This window comes from Oratosquilla oratoria, chromosome 37 (assembly GCF_046742065.1).
Source record: "Oratosquilla oratoria isolate Oo_2021 chromosome 37, ASM4674206v1, whole genome shotgun sequence".
NCBI lineage: Eukaryota > Metazoa > Arthropoda > Malacostraca > Stomatopoda > Squillidae > Oratosquilla > Oratosquilla oratoria.
In genome coordinates, this window is record NC_134813.1 from 10,834,344 (window position 1) to 10,855,474 (window position 21,131).

At 38.9% G+C, this 21,131-nt stretch overlaps 1 protein-coding gene across 2 annotated transcripts in view; it reads left to right on the forward strand.

Annotated features, from left to right (window-relative positions):
* Positions 1-21,131, forward strand: part of LOC143019522 (protogenin B-like) — a 708,972-nt gene that overhangs the window by 641,344 nt on the left and 46,497 nt on the right. The window contains exons 9-12 of one of the 2 annotated variants that reach the window (XM_076175206.1): positions 1,366-1,579; positions 2,163-2,345; positions 11,784-11,984; positions 18,354-18,526. In XM_076175206.1, the coding sequence (XP_076031321.1) occupies positions 1,366-1,579; positions 2,163-2,345; positions 11,784-11,984; positions 18,354-18,526 (771 nt within the window). The remainder of the gene's footprint in view (positions 1-1,365; positions 1,580-2,162; positions 2,346-11,783; positions 11,985-18,353; positions 18,527-21,131) is intronic. The other variant, XM_076175208.1, reaches the window with a different exon arrangement.

Genomic DNA, 21,131 nt, shown 5'->3' on the forward strand with positions numbered 1-21,131 from the left:
CCAATTGCCATCCATACCCCAAAGGCAATGGCATCCGTGAATTCTCTTTTCTTTAGGTTGAATCCCTTTGCCCTGATTGGTAGTGCTATCAGCCAATTTGACGTCCTATCTCCCTGTGCTATTGCTATCTTTCTTTTTATACGATTTGACAATTGATCTAAAAGAGTGCGAAACTCCTCCTTCTGCCTCTCTTCCCTCCCCTTTGATATGTTTCTTCTGATTTCCCTGATTTCCTCCACGTTAGTCTCCTGTTGATCTTGTGACACGATGTTTTTTGTCAGGAAGGACGTGAGTTTCAGGGAGATTTATTGTTCTATGTTGGCAAAGTTTAGCGGGTTTGATATGCCTAACCCTCCCATTCTTGATGGAAGTTCAATAAGTTTTATTTCTTCTTTGTTTATTATCTGTCCGTTGGTGATGGCTGGAATTAGCTCATTTCTGATAGTTACTTCAAGATGACTTAATAGTTCGGTGAAGCTTGGTACCGTCCTACTGCTACTACTACTACTACTACTACTACTACTACTACTACTACTACTACTACAGGCCAGTGACACAGAATTAGTTCCACACAAATGCAACACGACAACAATTCAAAGTTTCTTCCAGGAGAGTTCGATGAAAAGATCTGAGGACTGTTGCCAACCACTGTGAGACTGTAGCTTTCCAATAAGTGGAACTCAAGGCAACAGCAGCTATCATTATTATTTGTCCACTAACTCTAAATATCTGTTTCATAGATGAGTGGTTTTATAGGGGTATAGTTGGGGGGAGGGGTGCCCGTATGGTAAAACGGAGATGAACTAGCTTCGGCCTTCAGGCCCTGTTGTTGATGAGCTGTGCCTCACTGCATTGCATCTGGCCTTGATGGAAGGGAAGGCATGATTGGGTCTTTTGATGTAGGGATATGCTTTGATACTCTCCATATAACGCTCATTCATTTCAACACCGACAAAACTCCAAAAATGCTAATTTTCAGGAGAAGCAAAATAAACTTTTAATCATGTAATACAGTCTCCCATAGAACTTTTAAACGAGGTATTTAGCAATGAATTTTTATTTCATGATTAAATGTAGTACATGACATCTCATATTAAAAAATACATTTATTATAAACATGCTTTGTGCCTATTTGAAAAATAAATTTGGAATTATGACGTTATTGTCTTGAGCGACATCTAGCGGCCAGTTTTGCTACTAGAGTTATGGCGTTCTTACCACAAATAAATATAGAAAATGGCAAATTCAGTGGTATAAATAACTCAAAATCTTCAGTTTTTGAGTTATGTCATTGTTGAAATGAGCGACAAGGGGGATGAAATTGTGATACATACATACAACTTGAAGTACCTTTTTCCTCTACAGGGGATCTACCAGTGCATGGCCATCAACAGCGTAGGTGTGGCCTCTGAGGCAGCCATTCTTCAGGTGGAGATCCCATCCAACACGCCAGGGGCGCCTACTGAGCTAACTGTCGTGAACCTCAATGCCACTTCAGTCCTAGTGTCCTGGAAACCCGCCGAAGACTCAGAAATGGGCACACTTCAGCGAGGGTACACCGTACACTACATGCCTTTAAGTGAGTCCTATTTACCGTGCCTTTGTCTTCAAGGTCAAACTTAAGGTCCTACTAAGGGTCCTTCTTGAGGACCTGCTAAATATTATCAGGGCCTCCTCAAAGATCTCAAAGTTTTGTTCGTGTTCTTCTTGAGTTTTTATCCCCGTGTGGGGTATTGGCTGTATGCTATTGTGGACTTGAAGGATGCTCAGTAGCATACAGCTGATACTTTAGGGTCTATATGGGGCGCCCCTATGGACCAGAGTTACATATGATTTTGTCTGTGAGAGAAGAAATATCTATTCACTCAAAGAATAATGATAAACACTTAAGTTCTAACCCTCCCTTCTAATGCCCTTAAATATCTTCCTCATATCATATCAATGAAGTGGATGAAATAAGTGGATGAAATAAACTTAAGGGGAAGACCAAGAACGAAGTAGATGGATGGGGCAGAGGGAGCATTGACCTAACTTAACGTAATACAACTGAAGCTGGTTAAAACAAACCTAACCAAACCACACATCTTCTAATCTAACCCTACATCTCGTCTCACCAAACTTAACGAAATCTAACTCGACTAAGCCCTCTCTTCTACTCACAGACTCTGAGAGTCTGGAGACCCAGACGATCACGAACCAAACAACAATAGTCATCACAGGACTCCGGCCAGACACCAACTATTCCATCTACGTCCGTGCCTTTGTCATCAACAACAATGCCTCCAGTGCCAACTCCAACTTCGGCGAGCCCTCCCCCACGAAGACCTGGAGGACGCTTTCCTTGGGTAAGGAACCTGGTGATGCTGTAGATGAGATGTGTACAGGTTTGGGCCGAAAGTCTTGCCCCATAAAATTAGAGAAAATGGTGTATTGAATTGTGATTGCACCTATTTATTATGTTGCTGGCAATGTACAACCTCGAGGATTTGAGACGGATGGGTAGAAAATACTTCAAGTTGATTAAAACCAACACTAATGACAATTATGACCTTAGATTTCACTAATTGAAAACTTACATTCCTATGGTGGCTGGCAGCGGTTCGCTTGCCCTCCTGTAGATCTCTCTGGTAAGAAATGTCGAACTTGGCTATGCAGTAGTGAAGCACTATTCCTGTCATTGGCTTACAGTAGGAGGAGGAGGGGGAGGAAGGAAGGGAGCAGTCACCAGTTGCCAGGTCTCCTTATATGAAGAAATACAGAGTCCCAGTCTCCCGGAGCAGCACCTCTAGATGGAGGTGAGGGTGTTCATGGGTTTCGAAGATGGATGGCTGGGAGATGATTCCCTCTGACATTCGTCCCACAGTCACCATCTGAAGATACCTGTCGGTAGTCCCTGAAAGTCGGCATATCAAGTGAAGATAGATTGGACTTGACTTACGGACGACCCTGTAGCTCCCTGTGTATAATGTTAATATGTTGTACCAGTTCTCTCTTGGATTAGAACCACGACCCCTAGAAAACTGGCAACAATCACTAGTTTACCCCTATAGAGTGAGTGTATGACAGTGTAATATGATATGGACCTACTGATGCCCACATCCAATCCTACCCTCTCATGCCCAGAGCAGGTTAGTCCACCAAGCACCGAAACTAAAATTTTGTCCAATTCAAATTCAAATATGGTTTATTCGTTTATTCATTCATTGTCAACTACAGAGCCTCAGAGGCTTAAGTTGGGTCCACACTGTGCCTAATGCAGGTCTGCATGTAGTGTTGAAAGATAAGCTAATTGTCCACACTGATGTCCTCACTGAATGGGCTTGAGGAAAGAATGCCAGTCTTACAGATGCAATTCTTATCTATATCATCAGATATCTGTTACCATTCTGAGTATTCTGAACCCCATGAATAAGTACAGCAAATTCATAGTAATGTCAGTAGCGATTTTGAAATATTTAGTGTGGGTGTGGTTGATCTTTACATTTTTCTATGACATCTTTTTATATTTTCTCTTTTCTTCTTTGCACACTTGTACATATTAATTTCTATAACTAGTATATATTTTCCATTTTTCAGGTCTTTTGTCTTTTTTTCATTTTAACCAAGCTTTATCCCTTTTATCTTTTAACTTCCTACATCTTTTGTTGTACCAACACTTTACATATCCTTTTTCTTGTTTTTGTCAAAATATTCCATTTCTCCTCTACTTTTGTTTCCTCCTTGTGTATGTAACCGTGGAAGAAGTTTGTGTATCCTTTCCCAATCTGCTTTTTGAAAGAACTCTCTTATTTTATCAAAATTTGTTTCTCCATACATCAATCTTCCCTTTCTATATTGTTCGTTTTTTTTTCTATGTATTTTTCCTCATTTAGTTCCAGTTCAACCAATATGTGGTCACTTTTACTTTTACTTATTGGTGTCTTATATTCAATCTTGTCCACTATTTCGGGTTCTGATGTGATTATTAGGTCCAGTCTCGATGGTTCTTCCTCATTTTTATACCTAGTATTCTCATGTATCCATTGCGTCATTGTATGTTCTATAATCATATAAAGTAGTACATTTCCCCATAGGTCGTCTCCACCCTTCACTGTCATCTCTTCTCAGCAGATTTCTTTACAATTAAAGTCACCCATTATAACTATTCTTCCTCCATCTTCCATTACCTTATTTAGTGTTATCCTTGTGTCTTCTAACATATTTTTGTGCCGTTTTAGGAGGCACATAATTTACAACAAATTTTGTGCTCTTCCCATCGCTGTCCTCCATTTCCATCATAATCACCTCTATTCTTTCCATATGTGACATTCCTCACATTTATATCATTCTTAGTCAGGAACATAACTCCACCCCCTTGTTTTACCTCTCTGTTTCTAATCCTATAATTATATGCACCATGTCCTACACTGTTGGGTGGTAATGGACCTTTCAATTTTGTCTCTACAATTCCCGTTATGTCCGGTTCTTTTTCCCTCAGGTAATCATTCAATTCGTTCAAGCCTGTTATTAAGCCATCTATATTTGTGATGGACACTTTTAATTCTCTGCTACTTCCATCTTGTTTTCTGTTTCCTTCCCGTTTTTTCTCTGCTATGAACATTTCCTCACTTTCATATCCACTACTCTCCAATAGAATTTCTCTTTTTCTGACTCTGTTTTTTTTTTCTCTTTTTTTTTTCTTAGCTTCTAGTCTTTTTGTTTTCTCATCCTCTCTTTCCTCTTTATTCATTTCTCTTTTTATCCATACCTGTTTATATTGATAACTGTCTGCTAGTTTCCCTGTTTTTGCTAAGAAATTCTCTGCTGTCGTTTGTGACCTGAATTTGATCTTAATTGGTCTGGACTTATCTGTATTATATTGCCCTATTCTATATATTTTTTCAATTTCTTTCCCTGTCTCTTGTCGATCCTCTTGAACTACTTCTAATATCTTGTTTACCTTTCCCTTTTCCTCTTTTACTCATGTGGTCCTATTTGGATTATGCTTCTCTTCCATCCCTAATACAATTATATATATATATATATATATATATATATATATATATATATATATATATATATATATATATATATTTGTCCACTAAGTCTCTTACTATATTCTCCTTTTCTCTCATCACTTTAATGACTGTGCCCTTAGTTTGTTCTTTCATCTGTTGTGTCACTATATCTCTAAATACAATTTTGTTTTTATCTTGAATTTTTCTCCAACCCTGTGCTTCTTTTGCTATGGACTCTTTGTTCTCTTTATTCTTCTCCTTTAATTCCTTATTCTCATCTCTTACTTCTTTTAACTGTCTTTTTAATTCTTCTATTTATTTAGCTAGGTTTTTATTCTTCTTCTTTAGTTCTTCCAGTTTATCAACTCTTTGGGTAACTAGTGTTAATTGGTTAAACCTAACCTCCCATGCTTCGTTTTCCTTTTTCTTTTTTCTTTTTTTTCTCTCTCTCTCTCTCTCTCTATATATATATATATATATATATATATATATATATATATATATATATATATATATATATATATATATATATATATATATATTTACTAGTCGGGGGTGATTGTCACCTCCTCCCTCATTAAATCCATAAAACCAGTTGTCTTCTCTTCCCATTGAGCTGCTATTATCTATATTTCTGTTTTTGACACCTCTGCTTCCTTGTTCTCCCTCGTCTGTGTGTTCGTCCCCTTCCTCATTTCCTTCCATTTTCCTCAGTAATCCCTCTCTCCTTTTTCTTCACCTTCCTACTACACCACGAGCTTTCCCCTTCCCTACTAGTACAACAAAGGTACTCCCTCGTTGTTGAGATCTATGAAACTAGAATTTTTCCTTGAGTTCCAAACTTCGCTGTCACTTCGACCGACGTGTGTGTGTGTGTGTGTGTGTGTGTGTGTGTGTGTGTGTGTGTGTGTGTGTGTGTGTGTGTGTGTGTGTGTGTGTGTGTGTGTGTGTGTGTGTGTGTGTGTGTGTGTGTGTGTGTGTGTGTGTGTGTGTGTGTGTGTGTGTGTGTGTGTGTGTGTGTGTGTGTGTGTGTGTGTGTGTGTGTGTTTCTGAGGCTCCAATGGATAATAACACAACCTAAAATCTCTTGCAAAAGTATTGATAATACTAGGAGCAGGGAAAGCATAAAATATGATGTCTGCATGTGTCTACAATTTATTGTACTGGCCTATTTATTTATACAATTGGATAGGTCCTATCATTCCGAGTATTTTGAATCCTTTAAAGTACAGCAAATTGATAGTAACGTCAGTAGCGATTTAAAAAAAAAAAATCCCTTTTTTTTTACGGGGGGATGCTGTAGAAAATCACAAATGCATATAACCTAACTCATTTTCAATGTCATGGTTCAGAGTAACTCTTTCCTCATATCATCAAGGCTTGAACTTATGTCCCTTGCTCTTGATGTTCCATAAGCAGCAATGCTGCTTTAATAACTATAGAATATTGGGTGGGGCTTCTCGTAAAGTCAACAGGGTTAATAAATGTGGCTATGATGGAGAGCCTAGTTTCGGCCTTGTTTCCACTTTTTTAGCAGAGCTGGGCGCGTTCCTCGGTGCGTTCCGCCATAATTTGGCCTCGGTTAGCGCTCCCAAACTATATAGTATGTGTTCTAGGAATTTTTTCTTTGGTATAGTATGTGGCATATCGGTACGAACATGTCTCTTAAGCTTTAATAATAGGAACGCATCGAGGAACGCAGCGAGGAACGCGCCCAGCTCTGTTCTTTAGTCCTCGACTCTCCAACCAACGATTCGGTTGAATGTTGGAATAACCGTCATTACGTAGGAGTCTACTTTGGTTGGAGCGAGCGCATGCCCCATTGCCCTGTGACCCAAAAGTGCCCTTCACAAAAATATATAAAAATGAATGAAAAATTATTTCTCACAGGCTTTTTCCATTTTCTTACCATTCAGAAATCATAGTGTGGGAAGTGGTGTGGCACCCTACCAGACAGTTGCCAAATACGAATAATACAAGAGTGAAGTGCCTAATTTCCTGCCCAAAACACCTGCCCCCTTGCAATGTCTGTGCACGTTACTGCTAGGTACATCGTTGTCTAATAATAAACATACATACATACATATACCAAGGCTTTTTCCCCCTTACAAGGGAGGTAGCCAAAAAAGGAAAAGGCATAAAATCATTCCCACCCATTCCATCCCTGAATACACTCCACACCCCTCCACCCTCCCTCTTATCTTAGCACCTCCTGGATGACGGGTCATCCCTGCACCTTGTCCACTACCCTGGGTCAGAAGTAGTGTCGCAAGACACAGCACATCCACAGCAAGGCCACTTCATTAAATCGGCGACCCCCCCTCTCCGTCCCCCCCATGCATAAAAGGAGAAGATGGGGAGAAATCCCTTCGGGCTGCGTCAAAAATTGCTCACACATACTACCTTACCCCCCATCCCCCCCGCCCATTCCACCTCATGCATCACAACATCATCCATATACAACCATTCTCCATTCACCCCTGTCTTCTGTCCTCTCCCGTCCTACCTCAAAGCCCACTTCACCCCATCCATCCACCTCATCCTAGGACGTACCCTCATGTTCACTCCCTCCACATCTGCCTTCCATACCTCTTTTACTAGTCTTTCTTCACTCATTCTTTCCATGTGTCCAAACCATCCTAATACTCTTTCATCAACCCTATCTCCCAACTCCCTTTCCACACCTGTTCTCCTCCTCACCTCCTCATTTCTCACTCTATCTAGCCTAGTAACCCCCATCATACTTCTCAGACACCTCATCTCAAACACATTCAAACTCCTTCTCTCTTCCTCTCTTATGTTCCATGTTTCTGCCCCATACAGTGCTGTCGGCACAATCACTCCTTCATACAGTCTCCTCTTAGCATCCATTCCCAAATGTCTATTCCTCATTACACTCTTCAATCCACCAAGGCATTTACTCGCTTCTCTCAATCTACATTCTACCTCCACTTTCACTCCACCTTTTCCTGCCACATTTGCATCCAAGTATCTAAAACTATCCACTTCCTCCAGTCGCTCCCCCTTAATGCTAATTTCCAATCTACTGCCACTTTCACCCCTTGTACATCTCATCACCTTACTGTTACTCACATTTATCTTCAGCTTTCTTCTATCACACACTCTCCCAAGCTCTGTCACCAACTTCCTCAATCCCTCCTCCGATCCTGCCACAAGCGCAGTGTCGTCCGCAAACAACAGCTGGCTCACCTCCCAATTTTCTCCATTTTCTTTAACCATCTCCAATCCCTGACCCACTACCCTTGCATTTACCTCTCGCACTACCCCATCCATGTATAAGTTGAACAGCCAGGGCAACATAACGCATCCTTGACGAAGTCCCACTTTTACCTCGAACCACTCACTCTCTCCATTTCTAATCCTGACACAAGCTCTACTACCCTCATAAAAACTCTTGACAGCTCCTAGAAGCTTTCCTCCTATCCCGTAAATCCGCAAAACCTCCCACAGTGCCTTCCTGTCTATCCTGTCGTAAGCCTTTTCCAGATCCATAAAAGCCCCAAAAAACATCCTTCCCCTTTCCTATAGCTTTCTCACATATCTGTCTTACCACAAAGATCTGATCTACACAACCTCTACCTGTCCTAAATCCACACTATTCCTCACCAATTACTCCTTCTGTTCCTCTCCTAATCCTCTCAATCAAGATCCTCCCATAAGCCTTCCCAACTACACTTAACAAGCTAATCCCTCTGAAACGACTACATTCACACGTGTCCCCTTTTCCCTTGTAAAGTGAAACTATACAGGCACTCCTCCAGTCCTCCGGCACTCTACCCTCTCTCAAGCAAACATTAAGTAACCTCACCAGCCAGTCAACCATCACTGTACCTCCTTTTTTTAAACATTCTGCATGGCATCCATCCAGACCAGGTGCCTTACCTACTTTCATCATCTTAACAACTGCCTTCACTTCATCCTTCCTTATTTCTCCTCCATTTCCCTCACTCATCACTCTCATTTTCTTAGCATTTCCCACTGCAGCTATCTTTCCCTCCCTCTCCTCCTTCACATTTAGCAACTCCCTAAAATATTCTGCCCATCTTCCCCTTACTGCCTTCTCTTCCATTATCATCTCTCCATCTGCACCTTTTACCTTTTCTTCTCTACTTGATTCGCCTCCTCTTCATCTCTTAATTTCTTTCCAAAACATCTTTTTATTACTTTCAAAATTTTCTGTCATACTCTTTCCCCATTTCACATCTGCTCTCCTCTTTGCCTCCTTTACCTTTTGCTTTACTTCTCTTTTCTTTTCTTTGTACCTCTCATATGACTCCCTCGTCCTATTTTGTAATCAATCTGTGAAAGCTCGCTTCCTCTCTTCTACAACCTTCTTTGTTTCCTCATCCCACCATTCACTACCCTTCCTTCTATTTTCTCCTGCCCTTCTTGTTCCACACACCATCTTTGCACACTTTGTGACTCCCTCCTTGAACCATCCCCATTCCTCCTCCACTCCTAGCCTCTACTCTATCCTTCAGTCCCTCCCACTCCTCCTTCAGCTTCTTCTTGTACTCCTTCTCCTTTCCCTTTTCATTTAAAGAGTTCACTCTAAGCACCTCCCTACCTTTTGTCCCTTTCCTCTTTCTCCATCTATCCTCCACTCTCAACTTACCTTCCACCAAAAAATGATCTGATATTCCCCCACCCTCTCCCCTTAGCACATGTATATCCTTAACTCTTCCTATCATAATCCTATTTACCACTACATAATCCATTAACGCTCTATCTACCACCCTTCCATCCACCACCCTCTCCCATGTGTACTTATACTTGACTTTTTTCCGAAACACTGTATTTGCTATCATCAACTCTCTTTCTAGACACATTTCCACCATCAACTCTCCACTACGATTCTTTCCTGGAACTCCACATTTCCCAACCACTCCATCAATTGGATTATTTCCTACCCTAGCATTAAGGTCTCCCAGTACTATTACATTGACATTTCTCCCTATATCCTCTATGCACTCATTTAAATCTATCCAAAAAGCCTCCCTTTCTTCTACACTCTTCTCACTGCCAGGCCCATATGCACTTACAAAAACCCACATCTCCTTTCACAGTTTCACTTTCATCCACATTATCCTTGAGGAAACCTCCTCCCACTCCACTACACGTTTATCTATCTCTTCACTTACTAGTATAGCCACCCCTTCCCCCCCTCGCCCTCTCTTCACTCCTGATAACCTCCCACTTACACTCCCAAACTTACACTCGCCCTTCCCTTTCAACTTAGTTTCACTATTAATAAAACCTTTGGGAAAAGTTTGCATGCTGATATTGATTACTTATCAATGCATTAATATTATCCGCAATTTGGTAGTTTACCCAGCTGCGGATAAAGAGCATGGTAACTGACACCAACGTTGCAGCTGGCTGTTCCGATGTTGTTAATTAATATGTTCTAACCAGTATTCCCTGACTGTTCTGCTTTTCATATTGTCATGACACCCTCCCAAGACATGCAAGAAATTATTGTTTAACCTAAAGATGTTGGAGATTAAATAGAAAGTGGAAAAAGAGGTTAAATAAATCAGTTACGGAGAAGTAACTTCTGTAGGCAAATCAGTGATCTGCATCAAGATCCAACAACAGTAGTTATCTGTTTTTAATTTACATTTATTCACCTATAACTATTAATCTACTCATTTTATTTTATTCATTTATCTTAATACTAAAACGAGTAAGGCTGTGGAAAGCAACACTCCTCAGAATACACATTATTTTTTTATATTAGATAAGTTTTTTAAACTTGTTTAGATGAAATATGGATCTTTTCTGTAATGGCATTTATTTTGTGTCAAGCGGAAGGGACCTGGGTTCTTGTGACGTTCATATGCAGAAACATTGAGGTAACATTGATATTAACCAAAATAAAACAAATTAGTATGGCGTTGGGTTAAAATCACTAAAATAAGTGAAGTTTTATTAATTAAGGTTTTCTTGCGACAAAAGCTTGTCATGCTTCTTATCTACAGCTACAGCGTGTCCTAGTGCATTGATGGGATAATATACGTAGAACCATATTCCTCTGAAAATAGATAAATAATATGTAGTTAAATAAATAAATAAATAGATAAGAAAATTAACCGATAATAGATGTTAAATAAATAAACAAAAAACAATGATTTTGTTTATTTACAAAAATAGAGTATGTAGAAATATAGAACTTACATTACATAAGGAAAGAAATTGACAAAATTAAAAAAGTATATGATACAAGGTTCAAAGGAAAAATTTGTTCACTTAATTGAATTTTTTGTCAAGATTGTGTAAAACTCACATTCTATAAGGAGAGAAATTGACAAAATTAAAAAAGTATATGATACAAGATTCAAAGGAAGATTTTATTCACTTCATTGAATTTTTTGTCAAGATTGCGTCTTGCTGCATTGCTTCTGACCCAAGGCAGGGTGGGAGATAGGGATGAAGAACTAAGGAGGAATAAAGGGGAGATTTAAGGAAGAATAAAGGGAAGAAAGGGTAGAGAATAGGAGTGGGTGCGTACCTCTTGACTTATTTGTGTATCTTATTAGTGGGAAAAAAGCCCTTAGTATTTATATATAGATAGAATTGAGGTTTTTTACTTTAAAAATACAGTATGTAAAAACATGGAAACTTGGATTTTCCAAAAAAAAAAAAAAAAGAAGAAGAAGAAGAAGAAGAGCAAGAAGAAGAAGAAGGCTGAAAATGGAAAAATGTATACAAACTTCAGATGAAGAGTTTTGTTCACTCCACTGAGACCCCCCCTCCTACTCACAGATTCCCCCGCCTACACGAAGGTCCGCAAGGTCTCACTTCGACCCTTGTCGCCAACGACGCTCGAAGTCCGCTGGGAGAGGACGAACCGTAAGGCTCATCGAGGGGTCAGCGAGACCACAGTCGTCCAATGGCAGCAAAAAAAGAGTCATTATTATGACAGCAGAGTCGTCAGCAACGATGCCACCCGGTACAAGATTGAGGGTAAGGTTCAAGATGGTTCCTCGCAGCTTGAACCATGGCACTCTTGCCCTCGGCATCGCGTTAGAGTGCCAAGTTTGTTACGTCAATTTAGGATTAGGCCTGGGTTCAGTGGTCTAACCCGTCAAATTGTAATATCAGTCAACCAATCCATTCCCATTGGTCTTTCAACCAATCCTTGCTTCTCCTGGTCTCTTTCAATCAATCCTTACCTGTTCTCTCAATCAATCTGCTGCCCCTGTCTCTCTCTTTCTCTCTCTCAATCAATCCGCTGTCCCTGTTCTCTCTCTCTCTCTCTCTCTCTCTCTATATATATATATATATATATATATATATATATATATATTTATATATGTGTGTGTGTATATATATATATATATATATATATATATATATATATATGTATCTCTCTCTCTCTCTCTCTCTCTCTCTCTCTCTCTCATTCCATTGCCCTTGGTCTCTCAAACAATCCATTGGCCCTGGTCCTGTGCCCCTAGCTTCTCTCTCTCAATCAATCCGTTGCCCCTAGTCTCTGTCTCTCAATCAGTCCATTGCCCCCTTGTTTCTCTCAGTCAACTCATGGCCCCTTCTCTCTCTCTCTCTCTCTCTCTCTCTATATATATATATATATATATATATATATATATATATATATATATGTGTGTGTGTGTGTGTGTGTGTGTGTGTGTGTGTGTGTGTGTGTGTGTGTGTGTGTGTGTGTGTGTGTGTGTGTGTGTGTGTGTGTGTGTGTGTGTGTGTGTGTGTGTGTGTGTGTGTGTGTGTGTGTGTGTGTGTGTGTGTTTATGTATTTATATATGAATGATAAGAATGGAAAGACACGATTGGGAACAAGAGACTTTATTCCTGACCGGTTTCGCCTTTGAGGCTTCTTCAGAGATACTATTACCTCTGAAGAAGCCTCAAATGCGAAACCGGTCAGGAATAAAGTCTCTTGTTCCCAATCGTGTCTTTCCATTCTTACCATTCATACACTTGTCACGATGTCACGATATGTATATGTTTATGTGTGTGTGTGGGGGGGGGGGGTATTTACCTAGTTGTATTTACCTAGTTGTATTTTACGGGAAGGGGAGCTATGCTCGTGGTGTCGCGTCTTCATATCTCATTTTATCTAAACTATTTTCAAATTCATCTATTGTTTTTGCACACACCACTTTCTCATCTAACTTGTTCCAACTGTCTATTACTCTGTGAGGAAAGCTGTTCTTTTTCAGATCTCTTCTATAGCTATCTTTCTTGATTTTCTTTCCGTGTCCTCTTGTATTTCTATCATCCCATTTTATCAGATTCTCTCTATCAGTAATTTCTATGCCTTTCATGATTCTGTAAATAGCTATCAAATCTCCTCTCTCTCTTCTTTGCTCTAGTGTCTGTAGTTCAAGTTTTGCTAGTCTCTCTTCATATGATAGTTTTGAGAGTGTTGGTGCCAATTTTGTAATTGCTCTTTGTATTCTTTCAAGTTTTTTTTATACATTTTTTTGTACTTGGTGACCACATCGTTGCTGCATATTCCAATCTTGGTCTTATCAGAGTGATTAGAATTTTCTTCACCATTTCTTCATCCAGGTATGTAAATGCCACTTTGATTGTTCTTATTAAATTATAAGTTTCTCCAAAAATCTTATATATATGTTTCTCAGGTGACATATTATTCATAACAATGACTCCCAGGTCCTTCTCATTTTCTACTTTTTTTATTCCTTCTTTTCTCAATTTATATGCTCCTGTTATTCTGTTTTTGCTTTTTCCAAATTCCATTATACTACACTTTTTTGTATTGAACTCCATCTCCCACTTCCTACTCCATTCCCATACTTTATTTAGATCTCTCTGTAGTGACTCACAATCTTCTTCCGTGTTCACTTTTTTAATAGTTTTGCATCATCTGCAAAGAAGCTCATATAACTTTTAATTTCTTCATCCATATCATTAATATATATAGCAAACATTATTGGGGCCAGAACTGTTCCTTGTGGAACACCGCTTATTACGTCATCCCATTTTGAGTGTTTGTCTCTTATCACTACTCTCATTTTTCTTCCTTGCAAAAAGTCTTCCATCCATTTAAGCAGTTTGCCCTGTATTCCTCCTTCAGTTTCTAATTTCTTAAGCAACTTCTTATGTGGTACTTTGTCAAAAGCTTTCTTTAGGTCTAGAAATGCACAATCAGCCCATCCATCTCTTTCTTGTATTATATCTATTAGCCTTGAATAGAAACATATTAAATTGGTGACGCATGATCGTCCTTGTCTGAATCCAAATTGCCTTGGATTTAGCACGTTTTTTTTTTTTCTAAATATTTTACCCATCTACTTTTGATAATTCTTTCACAATTTTTTTGCTATTGTACTTGTTAGAGAGACTGGTCTATAGTTGGTAGGGTCTTCTTTATTTCCCCCTTTATATATAGGTACTATATTTGTTTTTTTCCAATCTTCTGGAACTTTTCCTTCTTTCAAGGAACTGTTTATTATGCTATGTATTTTGTCTGCCAGTTCATTTCTGCATTCTTTCAAAATCCAGTTTGCTATTTCATCTGGTCCATGCGATTTTCTGACATCAAGATTATTCAAGTGGTTCAATATTTCATTCTTTGTTACTTCTATTTCTTTCATAGGAGGGACTCTCTCTTTCCATTCGATCTCTTCAGGTTGTATGTTCCCCCTTGTAAACACTGATTTGAAATGCTTGTTCATAATTTCCACCATTTCAATTTCCTCTGTGTATTCAACTCCTCCTTGTCTTAATTTCTCCAAATCTTGTTTGTTTTTTAGTTTGTTGTTTGCAAATGTGTAAAATAGTTTTGGTTGATCTTTACATTTTTCTATGACATCTTTTTTCATATTTTCTCTTCTCCTCTCTGTGCACTTGTACATATTCATTTCTATAACAAGTATATATTTTCCATTTTCAGGTCTTTTGTCGTTTTTCCATCTGGTCCGAGCTTTGTCTCTTTTGTCTTTTAACTCCCTACAATTTTTGTTGTACCAGCACTTTACATATTCTTTTTCTTGTTTTTGTCTTGGGACATACTTTTCCATTCCTTTTTTATAAGTTTTGGTCAAAATATTCCATTTCTCTTCCACTGTTGTTTCTTCTTTGTATATTCCTTCCCATTTTTCTTTTTGAAAGAATTCTCTTATTTTATCAAAGTTTGTTTTTTCATACATCATTCTTCCTTTTCTATATTGTTCATTTCTTTTCGTGTATTTTTCCTCATTTAGTTCCAGTTCAATCAATATGTGGTCACTTTTACTTATTGGTGTTTTATATTCAATTTTGTCCACTATTCTAGTTTCAGATGTGATTATTAAGTCTAGTCTCGATGGTTCTTCTTCATTTCTATACCTAGTGTTCTCCTGTATCCACTGTGTCATTGTATGTTCAATAATCATCTCGAGTAGAACATTTCCCCATGAGCCGTCTCCACCCTTTACTGTCATCTCTTCCCAGCAGACTTCTTTGCAATTAAAGTCGCCCATCATAACTATTCTTCCCCCATCTTGCATTATCTTATTTAATGTTATCTTTGTGTCCTCTAACATACTTTTATGTTCACTCTCTTCCCACGAGGCTGTTTTTGGAGGCACATAATTTATCACAAACTTTCTGCTCTTCTTATCTCTGTCTTCCACTTCGATCATAATCATCTCTACTGTATTCTTTCCATATATGACACACCTCACGTTTATATCCTTCTTAGTCAGGAACATAACTCCACCCCCTTGCTTTGTCTCTCTGTTTCTAATCCAATAATTATATGCGTCATGTCCTACACTGTTGGGTGGTAGTGGACCTTTTAATTTCGTTTCTACAATTCCCATTATGTCCGGTTCTTTTTCCTTCAGATAATCATTCAGCTCATTCAATCCTGTTATTAATCCATCTATATTTGTGTAAGACACTCTTAGTTTTCTGCCACTTCCATTGTATTTTCTGTTTCCCTTTTGTTTTTCTCTAGTATGTTGTATTTCCTTACTTTCATATTCACTACTCTCCAATAGAACTTCTCTTTTTCTGACTCTGTTCTCATCTCGTTTTTTTTCCTTAGCTTCATGTCTTTTCATTTTTTCCTCCTCTCTTTCCTCTTTATTCATTTCTCTTTTTATCCATACCTTTTTATATTGTTCACTTGCTGCTAGTTTCCCTGTTTTTGTTAAGATATTCTCTACCGTCGTTTGTGACCTGAATTTAATCTTAATTGGTCTGGTCTTATCTGTACTATACTTTCCGAGTCTATACATCTCTGCAATTTGTTTCATGATTTCAGGTTCATCTTCCTGAACTAATTCTAGTAAACTGCTTACTTTTTCTTTTTCCTCATTGTTTCTTGAAGTTCTATCTAGGTTATGTTTCTCTTCCATTCCTAATATAATTATATATTTCTTTTTATCTGCTAAGTCTCTTACTATATTCTCCTTCTGTCTCATCACTTTGATAACTGAGTCTTCAGTTTGTTCTTTCATTTGCTGTTTAATTATGTCAGTAAATGCAACTTTACTGTTTTCCTGGATTTTGTCCAATCCTGTGCTTCTTTTGCTATGGCCTCTTTGTTGTCTTTATTATTCCTCTTTAATTCTTCATTCTACTCTTTTACTTCTTTTAACTGTCTTTTTAATTCTTTTATTTCATTAGTTAAGTTTTTGTTCGCCTTCTCTAGTTCTTCCAATTTTTCAACTCTTTGCGCAATTGTGGCTACGTTACCAAACCTGTTTTCCCAATGTTCGGTCATCTTATCAAGTTTCTCCTCTAGTCTTGCCAATCGGGGGAGGTTGGTATCCCCCCCACCCTCTTTAAATCCTTGAAAACTACTATCATCAGCTTCCACTGTGCTGCTCTAATCTATACTTCTAATCTTTACATTTTTGTTGATCCCGTCGTCACGAAAATCATTATCGTCGGTCCGCCTCTTGTTTACTAGACGCCTGGCCTCCTGGACCATGTCCCTCTCTTCCTCATTTCCCTCAATAATCCCTTCCTTTCTCCTTCCCTATCACTCCCCCACTACTCCACGAGCACTCCCCTTCCCTATGAATACAATAAGGCACTTCCTGGACGTTGAGATCCACGTAGATTTTCCTTTTTCTTCGGTACACCAATTCTCGCCGTCCATTCGACGAAAGTGTGTGTGTGTGTGTGTGTGTGTGTGTGTGTGTGTGTGTGTGTGTGTGTGTGTGTGTGTGTGTGTGTGTGTGTGTGTGTGTGTGTGTGTGTGTGTGTGTGTGTGTGTGTGTGTGAATCAATCCATAGCCCCAGATCTCTCTTTTTCAATCACTCCATTTCCCTTAGTCTCTCAATCAATCCCCCGCGGCCTTCGTGTAACCGGCAACGGGATCCAGACAGGTCCTCTGGTGCATGTCAAGAGTATATATGTAATAAACTATATCAGTGAATCCAGAGGTTCCTGGAAGTTCTTCCAGATATTGTATGCCAGAAGAGTCTGCGATCAATTTATAAACTTGATCTCGGGATATATGCACAGTCACAATCAAAAGTTTTGACCTCTGCAACAGTTTTCACGATGTCAATGTGATTTAATTAATTTAGAGAAACACCAAGCGAGGACGGAACCGTTACTAGAAGGACGTTTAGCTTGTGACAGCTTCTTAAAGCTTCATGAACTTGAAACGTCGTATTAATAAAGACTCCGTAACCACTTGGCGTTTATCTCGATAGACTTCCAGGCAACTATCACTTTCATACATGATTTAATTTGTTGAGGATGTGATATGTTTTCCTATGTTGTATTCAACTTACAGTTTGTTGATTTTCTTGAAAAGATAAAACGAAAAAATGTCTGACAAAGAATTTGAATTTTGTATCATGAAAAAATCTGGTTAGGTCAAAACTTTTGCTCATGACTGTATTCAGTTGTACAGTCACTCAGTCCTGTTATGTGAAATTTGAGCGAATAAATAGAGCGAAAGTGTATAACCATACCTATTTGTAATTTGTGTTAGCTCCACTCTTTTTCCAACTGTGCAGAAGTTTTTTGTAATCACAAACATTCCTGTCTTCTACTATCTCGTCTTACACCATTGGTCCCTTCTTCTGCTCCTCCTCCTCGTCCTCCTCCTCCTCCCATTCCTCGTCCTTCTCCACCCGCTCCTCCTCCTTATCCTCTTCCTTCTCCTCCTATTCCTTGTCCCTTTCCTCACACTCCTACCCCTTTCTTCCTCCTATTCCTCCTCCTCCTCCATGTGTTCCTTCTCCCATTCCACGTCCTCCTTCATATGTTCCTCCTCCTCTTGACCTTCCTCTCTCCCTCCTCCTCCCTTCGTTTTCCTCCTCCACCTCTTCCTCCAATTCCCCGTGCTCCTACTATTCCATGACTTTCCTCTCTTCGGCCAGGCCTGCTCCCAAGAAAACGATACAATGTTCGCGTGGTGGTCGAGAAGGAGAAAACTCCTCTAGATAAGGTGAAGCTTCCGTGGGACCCAATCAAGATGCCCTCCCGTACTGACATGCAGGACGTCCTCAAGACCATCGTCCGACTCACCGTCATCCAGAACACCCACATCAAGGTCAGGGAGAATGCAAATAATAGGCTGAGTTTTGTTTTATTTTATTTGTTGTCTTTAGAACTCTCCCTTCATCTCTCTTCTCTTCTCTTCTCTTCTCTTCTTTTCTCTTCACTCGTTCTCTCTCTCTCTCTCTCTCTCTCTCTCTCTCTCTCTCTCTCTCTCTCTCTCTCTCTTCTCTTCTCTTCACTCTTTATCTCTTTCTTTCTCTCTGTGTGATTCACCATGGTCTTGGATCACGTGTTGGACTCGTGACTGTGTGTGTGTGTGTGTGTGTGTGTGTGTGTGTGTGTGTGTGTGTGTGTGTGTGTGTGTGTGTGTGTGTGTGTGTGTGTGTGTGTGTGTGTGTGTGTGTGTGTGTGTGTGTGTGTGTGTGTGTGTGTGTGTGTGTGTGTGTGTGTGTGTGTGTGTGTGTGTGTGTGTGTGTGTGTGTGTGTGTGTGTGTTTACCTAGTTGTATTTACCTAGTTGTATCTTACAGGAAAGGGAGCTATGTTCGTGGTGTTCCGTCTCCGTATCTTGCAGTATCTAAATTGTTCTCTTTTTTTTTTTTTCCTTAGCTTCTAGTCTTTTTGTTTTCTCGTCCTCTCTTTCCTCTTTATTCATCTCTCTTTTTATCCATGCCTGTTTATATTGATCACTGTACGCTAGTTTCCCTGTTTTTGCTAAAATATTCTCTGCTGTCGTTTGTGACCTGAATTTAACCTTAATTGGTCTGGTCTTATCTGTATTGTATTTCCCTAGTCTATATATTTCTTCAATTTTTTTCCCTGTTTCTTGTTCATCTTCTTGAACTACTTCTAATATCTTATTTACTTTTTCCTTCTCCTCCTTTACTCCTGTAGTCCTATTTGGATTATGCTTCCTTTCCATCCCTATTATAATTATACATTTCTTTTTATCCGCTAAGTCTCCTACTATATTCTCATTCTTCCTCATCACTTTAATAACTGTCTCCTTAGTTTGTTCTTTCATCTGTTGTTTCACTATATCACTAAATTCAGTTTTATTGTTCTTTTGTACTTTTTTTTCAACCACTTACCTCTTTTGCTATGGAATCTTTATTCTCTTTATTATTCCTCATTCTCATCCTTTACTTCTTTTAACTGTCTTTTTAATTCTTCTATTTCTTTGGTTAGGTTTTGATTCTCCTTCTTTGGTTCTTCCAGTTTATCAAATCTTTGTGTAACTAGTGTTAATTGGTTAAACCTAACCTCCCATTCTTCGTTTCATTTTTTCTAGTTTCTCCTCTATATTTACTGGTCGGGGGAGGTTGTAATTTCCTCCCTCATTGAATCCATAGAAATAGTTATCTTCTCTTTCTATTGAGCTGCTATTATCTATATTTCTGCTTTTGATACCACTGCTCCCCTATTCTACCTCGTCTGTGTGTTCTGCACACCTTTTGTTGACAACCCTTCTGACGTCCGGGGCCCGTTCGTCCCCTTCCTTATTTTCTTCCATTTTCCTTAATAATGTCTCCCCTTCTCCTTTTTCTTCACCTGCCCACTACACCACGAGCTTTCCCCTTCCCTACTTATACAACACACGTACTCCCTCGTCGCTGTAATTCATAAAAAATAGTGTTTCTTTCTGGAGTTCCAATCTTTGCTGGTAGTCCGACATGTGTGTGTGTGTGTGTGTGTGTGTGTGTGTGTGTGTGTGTGTGTGTGTGTGTGTGTGTGTGTGTGTGTGTGTGTGTGTGTGTGTGTGTGTGTGTGTGTGTGTGTGTGTGTGTGTGTGTGTATTTACCTAGTTGTACCTAGTTGTATTTTACGGGAAGGGGAGCTATGCTCGTGGGGTCCCGTCTTCATATCTCATTTTATCTAAACTATTTTTAAATTCATGTATTGTTTTTGCACACACCACTTTCTCATCTAACTTGTTCCAACTGTCTATTGCTCTGTGAGGAAAGCTGTTCTTTTTAAAATCTCTTCTATAGCTGTCTTTTTTTATTTTCTTTCCGTGTCCTCTTGTATTTCTGTCATCCCATTTTATCAGATTCTCTCTATCAGTAATTTCTATGCCTTTCATGATTCTGTAAATAGCTATCAAATCTCCTCTCTCTCTTCTTTGCTCTAGTGTCTGTAGTTTAAGTTTTTGTAGTCTCTCTTCATATGATAGTTTTGAGAGTGTTGGTGCCAGTTTTGTAATTGCTCTTTGTATTCTTTCAAGTTTTTTTATACATTTTTTTGTACTTGGTGACCATATCGTTGCTGCATATTCCAATCTTGGTCTTATCAGGGTGATTAGGATTTTCCTCACCATTTCTTCATCCAGGTATGTAAATGCCACTTTGATTGTTCTTATTAAATTATAAGTTTCTCCAAAAATCTTATTTATATGTTTCTCAGGTGACATATTATTCATAACAATGACTCCCAGGTCCTTCTCATTTTCTACTTTTTTTATTCCTTCTTTTCCCAAATTATATGATCCTGTTATTCTGTTTTTGCTTTTTCCAAATTCCATTATACTACACTTTTTTGTATTGAACTCCATCTCCCACTTCCTACTCCATTCTTGTACTTTATTTAGATCTCTCTGTAGTGATTCACAATCTTCTTCAGTTTTCACTCTTTTCAGTAATTTTGCATCATCTGCAAAGA